General features: G+C 46.1%; 1 protein-coding gene across 2 annotated transcripts; it reads right to left on the bottom strand.

Annotated features, from left to right (window-relative positions):
• Positions 1–188: 188 nt before the first annotated feature.
• SKP1 (S-phase kinase associated protein 1) lies at positions 189–9,530 on the bottom strand. Of its 2 annotated transcripts, XM_051794190.1 has the most exons (7): positions 9,403–9,494; positions 7,348–7,395; positions 6,854–6,950; positions 4,418–4,491; positions 3,051–3,194; positions 2,241–2,381; positions 189–1,471 (listed from the first exon to the last, which is right to left on the bottom strand). In XM_051794190.1, the coding sequence occupies exons 3-7, from the start codon at positions 6,948–6,950 to the stop codon at positions 1,436–1,438; spliced, it is 492 nt and encodes a 163-aa protein (XP_051650150.1). In that variant the 5' UTR covers positions 7,348–7,395; positions 9,403–9,494; the 3' UTR covers positions 189–1,435. The 2 variants fall into 2 exon arrangements, with proteins under 2 accessions (XP_051650150.1, XP_051650149.1); XM_051794189.1 differs by lacking the exon at positions 7,348–7,395 and having other exon boundaries at positions 9,403–9,530.
• Positions 9,531–14,782: the final 5,252 nt, after the last annotated feature.

Below are 14,782 nucleotides of genomic sequence, written 5' to 3'. Positions count from 1 at the left end.
CCATCTGGATATTTAACCATCACTCAAATTCATCTGAAAGTTACCCACTGTCCTGCATTAGTCATTTAACAGAATCTTTACATCTGCTTTATTCCAGTCACCCACTGCCTCAGTGTTGTTATTTGTACACTCAGAAAGAAGTGGCAGCAAGATTGTCTAGTTCCAAATAACTAGAACCGTTTGCAAACGAAAGTTTAAAAGCCCTTTATTAATTCAGAAGTGAAACACCGATATTTAAAGTGAGATAAGTATGTTTATTAAGGTTCATTCTACTCTAAGGTTTATACAGAGAATGGAATGCAATACAAGCTAAGAGCACACCTCAAAGATCTACCACACAACCATCCCCTACTCCCTATAAGGGAACTGTAAAAAAAAAAAAATAAAATAAAAATCAGAAAACCAGTTACTGTTTAACTAGTTGCAAGTGGCTTTGTCCAAAGAAGTTAAGCTTGATATTGCATTAGCTTTGTATGCAATAATTAAGTCTCTACAAGCTGAAGTATCACATACAGAGGCATAAGATTTCCTGTGGACACATGAAACCATGTTTTCAAGAGCTACATCACAAGGGTTCTTTAAAACTGCCTAAAAACCAGCCACTAATGGCATGCACAGGTCAATAATATTAACTTTGGTAATGTCAGTCATTTTTGGTCAAATCTGGGTTCCACTTTTAACAGTAACATGTATAAAAACACACCCATCCTGTGCATAAAGCAACACACTTTATTTGCTACCAGCTAGAGGCAGGTCTTCAAGACATGGCTGAAGTATTCAAATTTAGCTGTCAGGAGCTTGCTTAGTTCTAGATCACATTTTCACTAGTCTATAAGGCAAGACTAACAGGACAAGCAAGTGGTCAAATATTTAATTTTTTTTTTTTTGTTTAAATGCAGGACAAGAACCACCTTGAAAATTATATAGCTTTAAGTAACACTAATTTTTTCCACCATGTTTTTGGAAGAAATCCAGTAACTTTTTTTTACATTACCTAGTTCCCCAAGACACGCTCTAGTTTGGTTTTCTTTCTGAAACTATCAATACCCTGTAAATACAAGTGTTTTGCTCTTCTTGAGGAAGAAGTCATAGATGTTTTTATTTACAACGGAGTCAATCCTCAGCACTGTAACTGGACTTGAATAGTTTAAAAGTGTAATGAAAATGATAACCTTAAGTGCTACTTCCCATACAGAATCCACACTTAATTCAATTTTATTCTTTGCAAAGTAAAAAGACATCCAATTACGCTAGTAAAAACTCAGAAGATTTAGATTTGTACTCAAAAAACCACTACACATGCAAAGGGAACAATATCCTGCTAACACAACTTCATTTGCTGCTGCATTTGTCTAATATTAACAATTATGAACAGGGCAGTGCAACTAGTATTTGGAACAATCCTTACAGTGTTCGAGTATCAGGCACAAATACTTCACTTCTCTTCACACCACTGGTTCTCTTTACGTACCTGAAAGAACAGTTTGAATGTTAATATGTTGCAGTGAACTCCTAAGAGTTGGCTGTCAATTCCCATAAACATTCAGGATTATTTCCTGCAGCGAGGCATCAACTTGGAGCAGCTTTAACTCTTCATGCAGGGTTTGCAATTAGAAAGTCAGTCTTCCAAACTGACCTTTTTATCAGTGTAAGCCAGGAAACTTATGCCTAGATTTGAGCAACACTGGGAAATTTTCCACCAAGTAAAGCAAGTGGATTAGTTTAAGTCTAAGTTGCTCGTTTCATGACATAGCACTGAAGACAAATCCAAGTGTCCAGTCACTGCCTGTGTCTTTAACCAAGGCATCTTATTCTGCTCTTTCCCAGCTCTGCCATTTTGCAGTTGGTTTGTTGTTCAAGTTTTAAGATCAACGAGTTTGTTAAAGATGAGAACCCAAACATCTTACCTTTCCAGCCACACAGGGCAGTGCATCTCCAGCACTCCGACCACAGCTCCCAAACAGCCAACTAGGGCTGCCACAAACAATCCTATACACTTTCTTACCAGGTACATGTTGGAGCTAGAAAAATCAATATGCTGTTTTGACCTTTTCAGGCAATGGGCTGCAAGTGCAGTAGACACCAAAAAGTTTTCTACCAGTAGCAACCCAGTTATGAGAATTTTATGCATTAGTTTACATTTATCAACGAGTCAATTGTATGACATTAAATTCTGAAGCACCACACACTAATCCAGCACAAAAAACCAGCTCAATTGTAATTAAACCCAGATCAAGTACCTGTGCTTCTTCCTCTTCAGTGAAGTCATTCTTAATATTGAATGTCTTGCGAATTTCTTCTGGAGTTTTCCCCTTGATCATGTTTGCAACTGTCTTGCATGTGACATCAAGCAAACCTTTGATGTCCAAGTAATTTGCAGCCTGCAGAAGAGTTGCCAAATGTAAAGCCTCCATATCAATATTCTGCCTCTGCAGATGTACTACCAAAGTCATGCTTACACTGCAATTGTAGAACACTGTAACTGCAAAGAGATCATCTCCACTTTGAGAAGCTTCTAGCTACAACCTTCAAGTGACACTACCTACAACTTGTTTGCCAAACAAAAGGGAAAGTCATTTGTACCATGAAAAATACACACTCCTGCTGCTCCTTTTGCAAAGGGCTTTCAGGAGTCTGCAAACATCCAAGATCCAAGGGCTGCAGTCCTGTTAACTAGCCAAGGCAGGTAATGTGGGCTCACAGGACCATACAAGGTACAAATTTGTAAGTCCAAGCTGTATTTTAATTTGTGTGCAGATCTCCAGAACTCCATTACTAGAAATAAACCCTCAGCTCAGACTCAAGAGCCACAAGAATAAAAGACAGCAATATTCAGAAAACTGATTGATAAATGAGTACAATTAATGCCAGCATTACACTGACAAGCATTCCAACATCCTCAGCAATTCTAGTCAGTAGTTATCAGAACCACTTCCCCTCCCCACACCCCCCTCCCAATGAAGAAGTTACTCAAGAAGCACAAAGGCTGTTTCTCAAGTGCACTAACAGAGATCACAGGCACAGCCTTTGCACTTTCTGAACATACTCACCAGGATAAGTTCAAAGAGGGTTCCTTGGTCTACTTTCAGAAACTCTTGATCCCACACAGGGATGTCATCTGTTCTTTTTTCTTTGTTCTCATCATCCTCAGGAGGAGGTGGATCATCCTTGTGATGGGTGCACCACTGAATCACCTAATTTTTGACATTAAAGTTTTTATATTAGAGTTTTATCCAAGTGATTCTCCCATTAGGCCCAACTATAAAACTTAACTTCATTTAGGAAGAAATGGACATTTTTTTCGAGATTAATGTTAGAATCCTGCATGAACATGCTCAAATCAACAATATTTTAATTTTAGAAGAACTGATCCCCAATCCCCAATTCCCAGCCTTCAGGAATCTCAATGAGTCAGTAGCACATTAATTACTTAATCTTAAAAGCCAGCTGCTGGTGCTGTAAAGTTATTACACCCTGTTATAACACACATAGGACCATACCAAGAAAACTAAACTTCATTTTGCAGTGTTTAATCTGTTTGCAGAAACATAATTTTTATTAAGCAGGATACTCCACAGGGGAAGAGTGCAGCATGGTAACAGCTACCAGCAGGTCATGCTCACCCCAGAACAAAGTTCACCTGGCATGTTTGCCTTTAAAAAACAACCAAACAATACAAGCTTGGGAACATGCAATCTCATCACCAGACAATTAAAAGGAGAATGGATCTACAGCAAGCAAAATCCTGCTCCATTTCACCAATCCAAGAGACTCCACAAGTGTGAAGTTATTTGTGTCTGTTCACTAGGAAAGAATTCCCAACCCTGTATTTACCCCAAAACAGGTACAACAGACCAGTGCTTATTTTGGCACTGCACTTCCTATTTCAAAGCAAAAAGCATCTCAGACAAACACACACTACCCCACTTTTCTCTCGTGACTCAGTTCCATGGCCTGGCAGTGAATTTAATGCCACCAAGTGCACACAGTGTCCCTTGAGCTCTGTCACTGCCACCCAGGCACAGCTACTGCCACTGCCTGTCCTGAATCCTTTCTCTGAACACTTGCATCTCATGAACAGCCACCTCAGTGCACAGAATCCAGTTAAAATCAGTGCTTTAACACCATGAAATGCCTGTGTGCACACATGTCCATCACCCCAGCACCTCAGGAAGCCTGTCTGGCCTCCAGCTGTTGTTCCAGGTCACCCTGTGTGTCCCCTCTGCCATTAGCTCCTGCCAGCCTCACCCCACTTCCCAGATAACCCAGATCCCATGTTCATGCACATGGATTTGGTTAACCTTGTAGCCAGCACATGAAAAGCATTTTTTATCCAACAGTTCACAATACCCAACTCCCAAGATGAAGTTCACATTCCATTACTGCCATACAGTACTAACCACTTCCAGCATCTTACCTTTTTTAAGATAGCTGCATTAACATTTGGAAGAGGGACTGGGTCATCATCACCTTCATCATCCATTCCCAAATCTAAAAATGGAAAGATGACTAAGCAATTGGCAGACAAGACCATTTACTGAACTGGGATGCTTCACCAGTTATTCACTGTTTTAACAACACTGAGGCTGAATGACTGGTAGCAAAGGATCTCCAAATGGTGAAATCAGGAGCTTTTAGAAAGCTTTGTGGAGCTATGGTTGCATTATACATCCCAGGTTATACCAAGATTAGGCCAAGTGGCTAATAAAGCTGCCTCATCACATAGAGCATCAACAAACCACCACTCAGAAGCAGTCAGGTACTTGTTAGAGCAGAACTTGCTAGTTCAGTATTCTGGGAATAGGGAACATTCAACAATCTGATAAATGTTTACATATTTTTACCACTTACAGGGGTCAATCCACAAATTCAAACTGAGAGCTCCCATTCCAGTGATTGTTAAATAAGAATTCAGATCTACTGTGGTAAGTAGAGACAGTGCCTTGTGCTCTGTATGAGCAGTAAATACTGGAGCCACAGAGATGCCATTCTCTGGCTCTGAAGCCTTGCACTGATCCTTCCCAGCTGAAAAAGTTCACATGATAAGACAGCAGCACAAACCCTTTCATCAAAAAAGCATTTATACAGCACACTTCTGACACTCCTTGTTTTAAAAGCTTGTCAGCATGCTCCAGACAGTTTTGGATAAAATTTGTCACTCTACCCTCTTGATATAATTAAGGAATCGAAGTAAAAATTGAGAGAAAAGCACAATTAAAGTTTGGATTTGATACACAGAACAAATAGCACATTATCCATCTTTGGTTAGAGAATATGCTTTTTTATTATCCAAATGCCAACAGTTGGATGACACCCTGGCTGTCAAAGACATCTTGTAATTAGTTATGTAACGAACTATACAAAACTTCACTCGTTACATGCACAGATGAGCCAATTCTACATCACCAAGGAACTCCATTTTTAAGACCAAACAATCACTGTCACTGATCAAATTTGAACATTATAAAAAAAACCCATGTATTTTTTCTGTATTTAGACAAGTCAGTTGTTGTTACCAGTGGGACATTAACACTACTTTTTGTCTGAAATAACCAGCTTCCTCAATTCAGAACTAAAACCCTGCCACTAAAAGGTATTGCTCGTGCCCCCAGCTAATGGAGACTTCAGAAGCAGACTTTGAGCATGGTGGGGGATTCAGTGTAAAAAGTGACCAGTCCAAAACTGTTGGTACATGGAAATAATTCAAGCAATATCTCAAGTTCAGTCAACTCTGCTCGACTTGTCACCATCACCTCCAAACCAGCACTGTCACCCATTATCAGAAAATTGGTACTTTATTGGTGGTCCCCTGATACCCAACACAACCCAACCTTTCAGCTCTTCCTCTCTCAGCTGCAGCACCCAAAACATAACCTGCATTTCACCTGTACTGGGAGACTGGTTCTCCCCCAGTTTAGCAGAGGCAAGTTTATGGTGCCCAGCTCACACACTCCCCGTGTTTATCTCCCCCTCCATCCCCACCTGAGTGTCACTGGACACCAGCAGTGACACAGCTCCTGCAGGAGAAAACTGAGAGGAATTGTGCTCCCTAATGCATTCCATTTCCTGCTCCTGCTGCCAGTCATGTTCCACAGCATCTTATTAACAGAAAAAGACTTCAATGCCTGATGTATCTCAACCCTATTTTTACTGTTCTTTTAAGGTGTCACGACCAAAGATTTATAACCAAGAGCATCATTTGAACTACATCTACAGAAATATTTTTTTTCCTAAGTTAATTCAAGAATACATCAAAAAACTTGAAAAAAACCCCAGTAAACAATGAGGATTTGCACTGGAGGGATTAGACACAGTTTGCTCTGTATCTCAGCCATCTGGCACATTTCCCCTCCCCCGCCACGAGTTCTTTTGTTTCAAATTTATGTCAGCAGGAGATCAGAACTAAGTATTTATCCCAAATAATTTAACTGCTTCTACCAGCTCACAATATAGGTTTCACTTCAGCTCTTTATTGCATTATTTATGATCTCCCACTCCCTTTAAGTGATATTTACATTCTAAGATTGGTTTGGGTGATTAAATAAACCAAAGTTGTTAATATTATTAATGTTCTGTTTGCTCAGCTTTCGCAAAACCGTAGGCAGTGGGGTGCTTATATTTTACTGGCATCCCTGTAAGTACTCTTAACAAGAGCTTTTTGCAAGAGCACATCCACCCAGAACAGCTTCAGCTACAGCAGCAACTGTTCCAGCTGTTCTGGCAGGACACACCAAGCTGCTCCAGAGGGCTGGGAATCCTTTTCCAGCACAGTGCCAGTTTGTCTCCTCTGGTCACAATTCCTGCTCAAGAGGCCTCTTTGAACACACTGTGACCCCCAGGGTCTCACACTTACCTTCCAGCATAGTCTTTATGGTCACAGACTGTTTTGCAATCTCAACATCAACTTCGAAGATCTCTCCATCTGAACTCTGCAGTTTAATTGAAGGCATCTACAAGAGAATTTGACAGTTATTTCCACCCAACATTCAGCAGATGTTACAAGTTTAGCTGACCCAAAGAGGTACATCACCTTTGCTGTTTATATTGCTCCTTCTCAACAGCAGAGCCTGGTGCCACTTAGAGCACACTCGGATTATTCACTGCTTGAATCAACAGCCCTAAACTCATTAATCCTCACGATTAAGAAACACGGATTGATCAAAGCCTAACACTAGTTTAAGAGCTTTTTTCTTAATGTGAAAGCATAAAATACATAGAATTCATCAGTCAATAGTGCTTGTATTTTTATTTTTTTTACAGTGCAACACTGGAGCTATTTTCTCTTGAATTAATTTTCAACACTCCCCAAACACTACTTATCTCCAAATCCAAACAACTGCTACTCACTTTGCTCAAATGATGTCAGATCTCAAAAGCAGTTTCAAATGATAGCCTCTGGAACAGAATGACAACATTGAGGTTGGAAGGAATTACTCTAGACAACCTAGTCCAGCCTCCCCTGCTCCAAACAGAGTTAAACAAACCAGGTTACTCAGGATCAAAGGCTTTCCCTTCAGAACAGTGTTTGGTTTTCTCAGGAGATTAAAAAGCAATACACCCCTAGGAGGAAGGTTTCAGCACTCACTGCTGCTCTTGCAAAGCAGGAAGTTAGATCAGCACTTTGTTAGTACCTGACATGACCATGCACTTTAACAAAGTTTCTCAAACAAACTGTGATCATACCTACAATAAAAAGCAGCAGGCTTTGAAGATGTCATCAGCAGAAATACAAATTTTACAAGAAAACATCTTTCTGGATGTTTAACAACTCAAACCCAGAAGTAAAGCACATGACACAGCAGCCAGGACACTGCACATGCAGAGTGTGGGGGTATCACTGCACTGGAACCAGCTGAAGGACATGATAAACACGACTGTCTGCCCGTATAACTTTCATAAACTGATTCTCAACCAGCTAGTAGGATGTGTCCTAAGTTCCTTTGTTAGCAGCAAACTATTGCAACAGTTTCATTTTTTCCCTGGAGTTACCTGCTTCAAGATCACTGAAGCATGTGTTTGTACAGCCTGCAAGGCACTCAACAGCTCTAGGAACAAAGAATTTCAAATCAATCTCAATTTTCCAACGTCCTTCCCCTACCAGACTTAGGAGCCTTGCACACCAGTTCCTGGCAGCAGTACTTGAGCCACCAACAGTGAATTAGCTGGGCCACTTGCAGCAAACTTGCATTACCCCTTTTTGAAAGCTCATCAGTGTGGCTGAGCCTGACAGAGCTGCTGCAAAGCCAGGCCAAGGGAGGCTTGGCCAACACACGTTATTAAGCAGCTCACACCAGCCTGGAGCACTCATTGCTTTAATTTCCATTTGGCAGTGAGCAGCCAGTTAATGTTTACACAGCAATGAAACCCTATATGACAGTGCTACTTCTAATTAAGATGGGTGCTCTGGAGGGGCACAGTCATGATTGTTCCAAAGGTACAAACGTATAAATACACACACGTGCACAGAAATAAAACCTGGATTATAAATAAAATAAAATCTTGGGTTAGCAGTCTGAGTGATGCTCTGGAAAAAAGTGCTGTAGGCACACATCAAATTTGATGCATCTGTTCTTGCAGTGGCTGCCTGGGAGCTCTCCAGAACAAACCCAGCCTCCTGAGCCTGGCTTACATAATCCTGCTCAGCAGAGCCGGCCAGGGGGGGATGCTGCCCGGGGATTTCCAGCGAGACCCTCGTGTCACCCAAACCCGCTTCTAAACAAGCCCTTCAGCTCCTGCTGAGGGTCTGAAACAGTGAGAATGAAGTTAATCTACTGCCTTGTCACTGATAACAAATTGGGGTTTCACCCACATTTCGTTATTTTACACCACAGAGCTCAGTTGCGTGGAAAATATATTTAAAAGAGTCATTTTCAGCAGCTGCAGCAGAGCTCTGGCAGGTGCCGGTCCCTGGGCAGCAGCACCGCTGGGTGACTAAGCAGGAGAGTCCTAAAAGCTTTATTCGACAGCAGCAGAACAGGCTGGGGGGGCGGTCAGAGCCCGACCTGAACCACGGCGATCACTTACACGGATAATCCTGGAACGCCGCGCTCAGCCCCATCCCGGGTGGATCCCGGCGCGGTAACCAGGTGACCAACTCACCCCCAAGGCGCGGCCGCCCCGGACACACCGGAGGGTCCCGGGGGCTCCTCCGGCCGCCCCCGCGGGCAGCGCTCCCCACAATGACCCCCGGGGGCTCCCACATGGGACCCCTGAGAGCTTCATCCCCTCCGAACGCGGGCGGGTTCAGCCCCTCAGCCCCGCAGGGCCCAGGAGCGCCCAACGCTCCGCCGCGGCCCCCGCAACGACCCCACGGGCTCTGCCCGCGCCAGGCCGCTCCCACCGCCCCCTCACAGTGTCTCCCTCGCTCCCGTGGGCACACCCCAGGCGCCGCTCGGGCCTCACCTTGAGGAGGAGGCGGCGGCAGCTCCGTTCGCACCGTGAGGAGGCGGTGGCGGCGGCGCTCGGGCCCGACTGCGGCGGCGCTTTTATAGCGGGCGGGGGAAGGGCAAGGACCCGCCGCCTCGCAACCGACGGGCTGCCCGCCGCGGACGCCTGAGCGGAACGCCCCGCCACCGCGCTCCGAACGGCGCCGAGCGCGGCAGAGCGGTGAAAACGCGGGCCCGCGCTGCCTCCCGCGGGGTGCAGAGCGGGGAGAGGGGCAGGGGGGAAGGCGGGGAGCGGAGCGAAGGGTGCTGAGTTTGTCAGGCAGTGTGCGGCGGGCAGGGGGCCTCCATGAGCGCTCAGGCGCCGCCGCGGGGGTCCCGGGACGGGCCGTGAGAGGGATCGGGGCCCGCGGGGGTCCCGTCGGGGCCCCGATCCCTCTCACGGCCCGTCCCGGGACCCCTGCGGCAGCGCGTGCAGGGAAACCCCGTCGTGAGGGTGCAGGAAATATTTATCAGTGTCTACAGAGAGAGGACAGAGGATAGACCAGTTTCTGCTCGGGGTGGGGGGCCCGGCGATGGCACAAGAAGAACGGGCAGGAACTGATGCCCAAGATGTTCCACCTGGACACGAGGAAGAACTTCTTTGCTGTGCAGTGAACCCAGCAGTGAACAGGCTGCCCTGGGAGGGTGTGGAGCCTTCTCAGTGGGGATATTCCAGAACCTTCTGGACACAATGCCATGTGCTCTGTGATGGCCCTGCTGGAGCAGGGAGGTGGGACCAGATGGCCCTCTTTGGTCGCTTCCAGCCTGACCCACTCTGCGGTTCCATGAGGTGTCCAGGGCACTGTGTTGTGCTCTCACAGCACTTGCTCCACACTCTGGTGCTGAGCCCTCTGTGGCAAAGTGGCCTTTAAGTAGGGAAGATAGTTACACAGTGACAACCCTATATCACATACATAGAGTGTGAAGCCTCCAAACTATGTCTACTGAGACCTTGTGATTGTACCTTCGTCACATTTACCTCTTTCCCCCTCAATCACTCCATCTCCAATGCTGAGAACCACATTCACTCCATATAAACAACACTGCCTTTATTTTCTTTTTATTTTCCTTTTATTTATTTTATTCCTTTATTTTCCTTTTATTCCTTTATTTTCCTTTTTTCCTGTTTGTTTTTTTTGTTGTTGTTTGTTCATTTTTTTTAATTTATTTATATTAATACTCCTTGGTTTAGAGGATCAGAGAATGACAGCAGGTGGTCTGTGGAGAACATATCTGCAAAATCCTCAATCCCCTTTCCCGATGTTGCCAAAGCCCAAGGTTTCTGATTTGGCTCATGACCAGTGAGCACAAGCTCTCAGACTGCAAATCAGGCTCGGCCAAGGGGGGATGGGGTTCGCTCTCACCAGGAGACAAACCTCATGGAATCTCGAACAGGCAGAGAGCGAAGTTCCCTCCTTAATTATAGCTGCGGGTGAATTAAATTAAAAATTATACTCCTGATGAGTTTTATACTCGATACAGCTCTCTACAGCTTTCCAAAGGAGAGAATTCCATCCTCGGGGGATTTCGCTGTTGAATTCGAAGTCTGGGAAAGTCAAAGCAGCATAAACACCGCACGGCCCAAGAAGAGGCAGCCGGCTGGCACAGATATGCCAAATGCCGGGACGGCACCTCCCGCTGTGCCCCACATATCGTACAAAGAACCTCCCCGGCGCTCCAGATGCCTCCCGTTATCTGCCCCGCAAGAGCAGCTGCTGCGGCGCCGATAGCCCGAGTGCTGCCTGCGAGGCAGCGTTAATGGCACAAAAAACCCGTCCTTGGCTAAAGCTGCGAGGCAGAGAACATGATTGTTCCGAAAAGGGCCGGCCCGATTTCAATTGTGCCGCGCGCAGGTAACGACTGTAACGCAAAATAATCCTCAATGCGAGCATCGCCCCCCGAGCGCAGAGAATAGCACCGTGTGTCGGCCACGGGGACGCCGCAACTGAGGTAAAAACCGCTGCGAACGCAGCCGAGGGAGGGGGAAGCTTAACACTAAAGCAAATACCTGAAAAGACTGGAGCAACTGAGCTTGGTTTAACGCTTAATCAGATCCAGAAGAGCTCTGACCTACATACTCGCAGCATCCCCGGGCTGGGGCTCAGCCGGCTGAGCGGGGGAAGGGGTTTGAACGCGCCGAGCGGGGGGAGCAGCTCTCGGACGCAGCCCTGCCCCGGCTCCACAGCCCCGCATTCCCTTCCTGGCTGCTTCTCCCAGGCAAAAATCACGGAGCCTCCCGCCCCTCAGAACACCTCACACTTTGACTGAGAAACTGCCTTTTTTTTTTTGCTGCTGCTGGGTGATTTAGAGACTACGGAGATAACACACTGATTATTTTTCAATACTATGAGCGTGACATGGGATTGTCAAGGTCTAATGACAATCAGGCTTGAAAGGGCTCAGCTTTGCTCCATGAAACTGCACAGAACTCAGCCTGGATTCTCTGAACCAGAGAGAGGTTCCCTGAGCCAGGTACAACCATAGAATCTGAACAAAAACCTCATCTACATCTAGGGGAGAATGCTGCAAAAATCCAAAAATCCTCTTCCTCCCCGCCAGGAATACAAAAGATAAGGAATGGTTTTTTTAAAACAAGCAGCCACATCAACAAGTTTGAAAACAATTGAAGTGACTGATTCAGTGTAAAACCAGAAAACATCAGAATTATTCATGTTAGAGAGATGGTAGGAAGACACCACTGAGCTCAAAGGCCTGTGCCACTGTTGTTTAAAGCAGTCTTGCAACAATGCAGTGGCAGAAGAGGAAAATTCTTGTTCTCAGTACAAATCTGAAAGAGCCAATTATATGAAAGCTAATTATTGCATTTCCACTTCATTAAAACTTCTGTTGCAGCAGCATCCTTGAGAAGGAGTCACTTTTCATTCCCGTTGTACCCCAGCATGAGATGGTGGGTGACAGAGCCCAGCACTTGGATGAGAGTCCAGGCCATAGAATCAGTCACAGAAAGGTTTGGGTTGGGAGGGACCTAAAGCCCATCCAGTTCCACCCCCTGCCATGGCAGGGACACCTTTCACCAGCCCAGGTTGCTCCAAGCCCCATCCAACCTGGCCTTGGACACTCCCAGGGATGGGGCAGCCACAGCTTCTCTGGGCAACCTGTGCCAGGGCCTCCCCACCCTCACAGGGAAGAATTTCTTCCCAATATCCCATCTAACCCTGCCCTCTGTCACTGGGATGCCACTCCCTCTTGTCCCAAGTCCCTCTCCAGCTCTCCTGGAGCCCCTTTAGGCCCTGGAAGGGGCTCTCAGCTCTCCCTGGAGCCTTCTCTTCTCCACATGAACCCCCCCAGCTCTCCCAGCCTGGCTCCAGAGCAGAGGGGCTCCAGCCCTCAGAGCATCTCCATGGCCTCCTCTGGACTCTCTCCAGCAGCTCCACGTCCCTGTGCTGTTGGGGGTTCCCAGAGCTGGACCCAGCACTGCAGGTGGGGTCTCATGAGAGCAAAGTAGACACCAATGGACTGACCAAACCCAACAACCAAATTCTGCCAAGCAGACACCAACTGGCTTTTTTTCATTATCAGCTTCTATTTCTTCCTCTAACTCTGCTCACATTCCCCTTACATAACTGCAGGGATTCAAGATAGTTTAAAAAACTAAAGATGAAGGGGGGGGAAGACTAAAAATAGAAACACCTACCTCAAACCTATTTGCAGCATCTACTTCCTAACCTCATCCTCCCTCCACCTCCGCACACTTTAAACAGTGATTTTTGTACCAGTTGTGCCTTGGCATCCTCTGAAATCATCTGGACCGTTCCAGAGGAGCCCAGCCCGGAGACAGCGCGTGAGAGCCTCGCCTAAGCAGGGTCACGGCAGGCCGGGCAGTGCCACGCGGTGGCGCCGGGGCTCGCTCCGAGGGAGCTCAGCCCCGGGAGATGCGCTCCCGAGCATTCCAAGAACTCCGGGAGAAGCGCAGGCTCGCTGTATGTGGCCTTAAGAACGACGTTAAGTGGTAACGCATAGAACTGTGAATATCCTTGATATAAGCACGAGGGGAAGGGAACTGTGCTGGCTCTACAGGGCTGCCTGGCACTGGTGTCCAACCCTGGAGCTGTTCAAAGTCCAAAAAGCAGATTCCAGGCTGGCTCTGACGCCACGGATGATAACGAGCAGTTGCTTTGAGGTTTCAAAGTCCATGGGAATAAAGACAGTGTGTTTCAGAAGTCAGGCTAATTCAAAGCATTTTTAAAAGAGATTCCGGGGAAAAAGGGGCAGAGCTAAAGCTGGATAAACTCATGACCAGACAGTCAGAGAACCCATCCCCAGCCTCTCTCTCTCTCTCCCGGGAAGCTGTGGTCCCCCTCCCTCCCCCGGCACGGTCCCGCTCCAGCAGCAGCCGGCTGTGCTCCTCTTCCCCGAGGACAACACGGCGCTGGAAAAGGAGCAGAGCTGCCTGTAAAGTGGGTCAAGCGTGGAATGAAACACCACAGGATCCTCCCAGACAGGGCTTTTTCCTTATAAAACAAGGAAGAGAGCAGCAGTCACTGCCCACTCCTGCACTGACTGCCGCGATAAAGGGTTTCCCACAAGGTTTATGGTTAGGCTGGGTGTGGGGGGGTGTTTTTTTAAACTCCTGAAAAATAAAGGCAGTTGGGAGCCAGCCTAAAGCCTTTCAGCCCAATCGATCATGCAATTAGCAATGTAAACAAGTCACATTCCTCTTTGACAGTTCAGCGCTTTGGGTTTTAAATGCATAATCCAGAAAATAGGTTATAGGTTTAATGAAACAACTAAAAAAGCCCCAAAACCCAACCTCCAAAAATCCAGATGTGGTTGGGGGAAATCTGACGAGGAAGATGAACACAGAAGTCAAGATAACCAGATAGCAAAGGTTTAGTTCGATTTATACAACCTTGTGTAATGATATGAGGAGCTGCAAAAAGGAAAGTTTTCTCCTCACAATCATTTTCCTGCAAGTCTTCATCCAGGATGCTCCATCACAGTCCCAGATACTATAACCAACTAATGTTTTATACACCAGCAGCAATCAGTTTAATTCCCACCCCAAAGCAGTTCTGTTCACCAGAGAGTAATTAAGAGATCAGTAGTTCAACCCATCTTAGAGAAAAAAGCTTTTAAGCTGCAGCACAGGTTTTAAAAGGCTAAAACATGCAGCACTGCTTAATTTCAAACCTGAAGTGTTGTTTCAGCCTTTTTTTCCTGTCCATATGCCAAAGCACTCTGGTCCCTTGCTCAAGAGAGCAGCCTGCCTTTATTCCCATCCAAAAAGGAGCACAGCCAAATGAATTAGAGCACTGAAATAACTTTTTGTAAAACCACAGAAGGCTGACTCATGAACTGCTGACTCTGCAGGGCTTTGCTGGTGTGTTCATGGGTAC

Source organism: Manacus candei, unplaced genomic scaffold (genome assembly GCF_025592945.1).
Source record: "Manacus candei isolate 608988 ecotype Guabito, Panama unplaced genomic scaffold, ASM2559294v1 h1tg000037l, whole genome shotgun sequence".
Lineage (NCBI taxonomy): Eukaryota > Metazoa > Chordata > Aves > Passeriformes > Pipridae > Manacus > Manacus candei.
The sequence above is the reverse complement of the archived record's forward strand: the minus strand, read 5'-3'. Positions and strand labels throughout refer to the sequence as shown.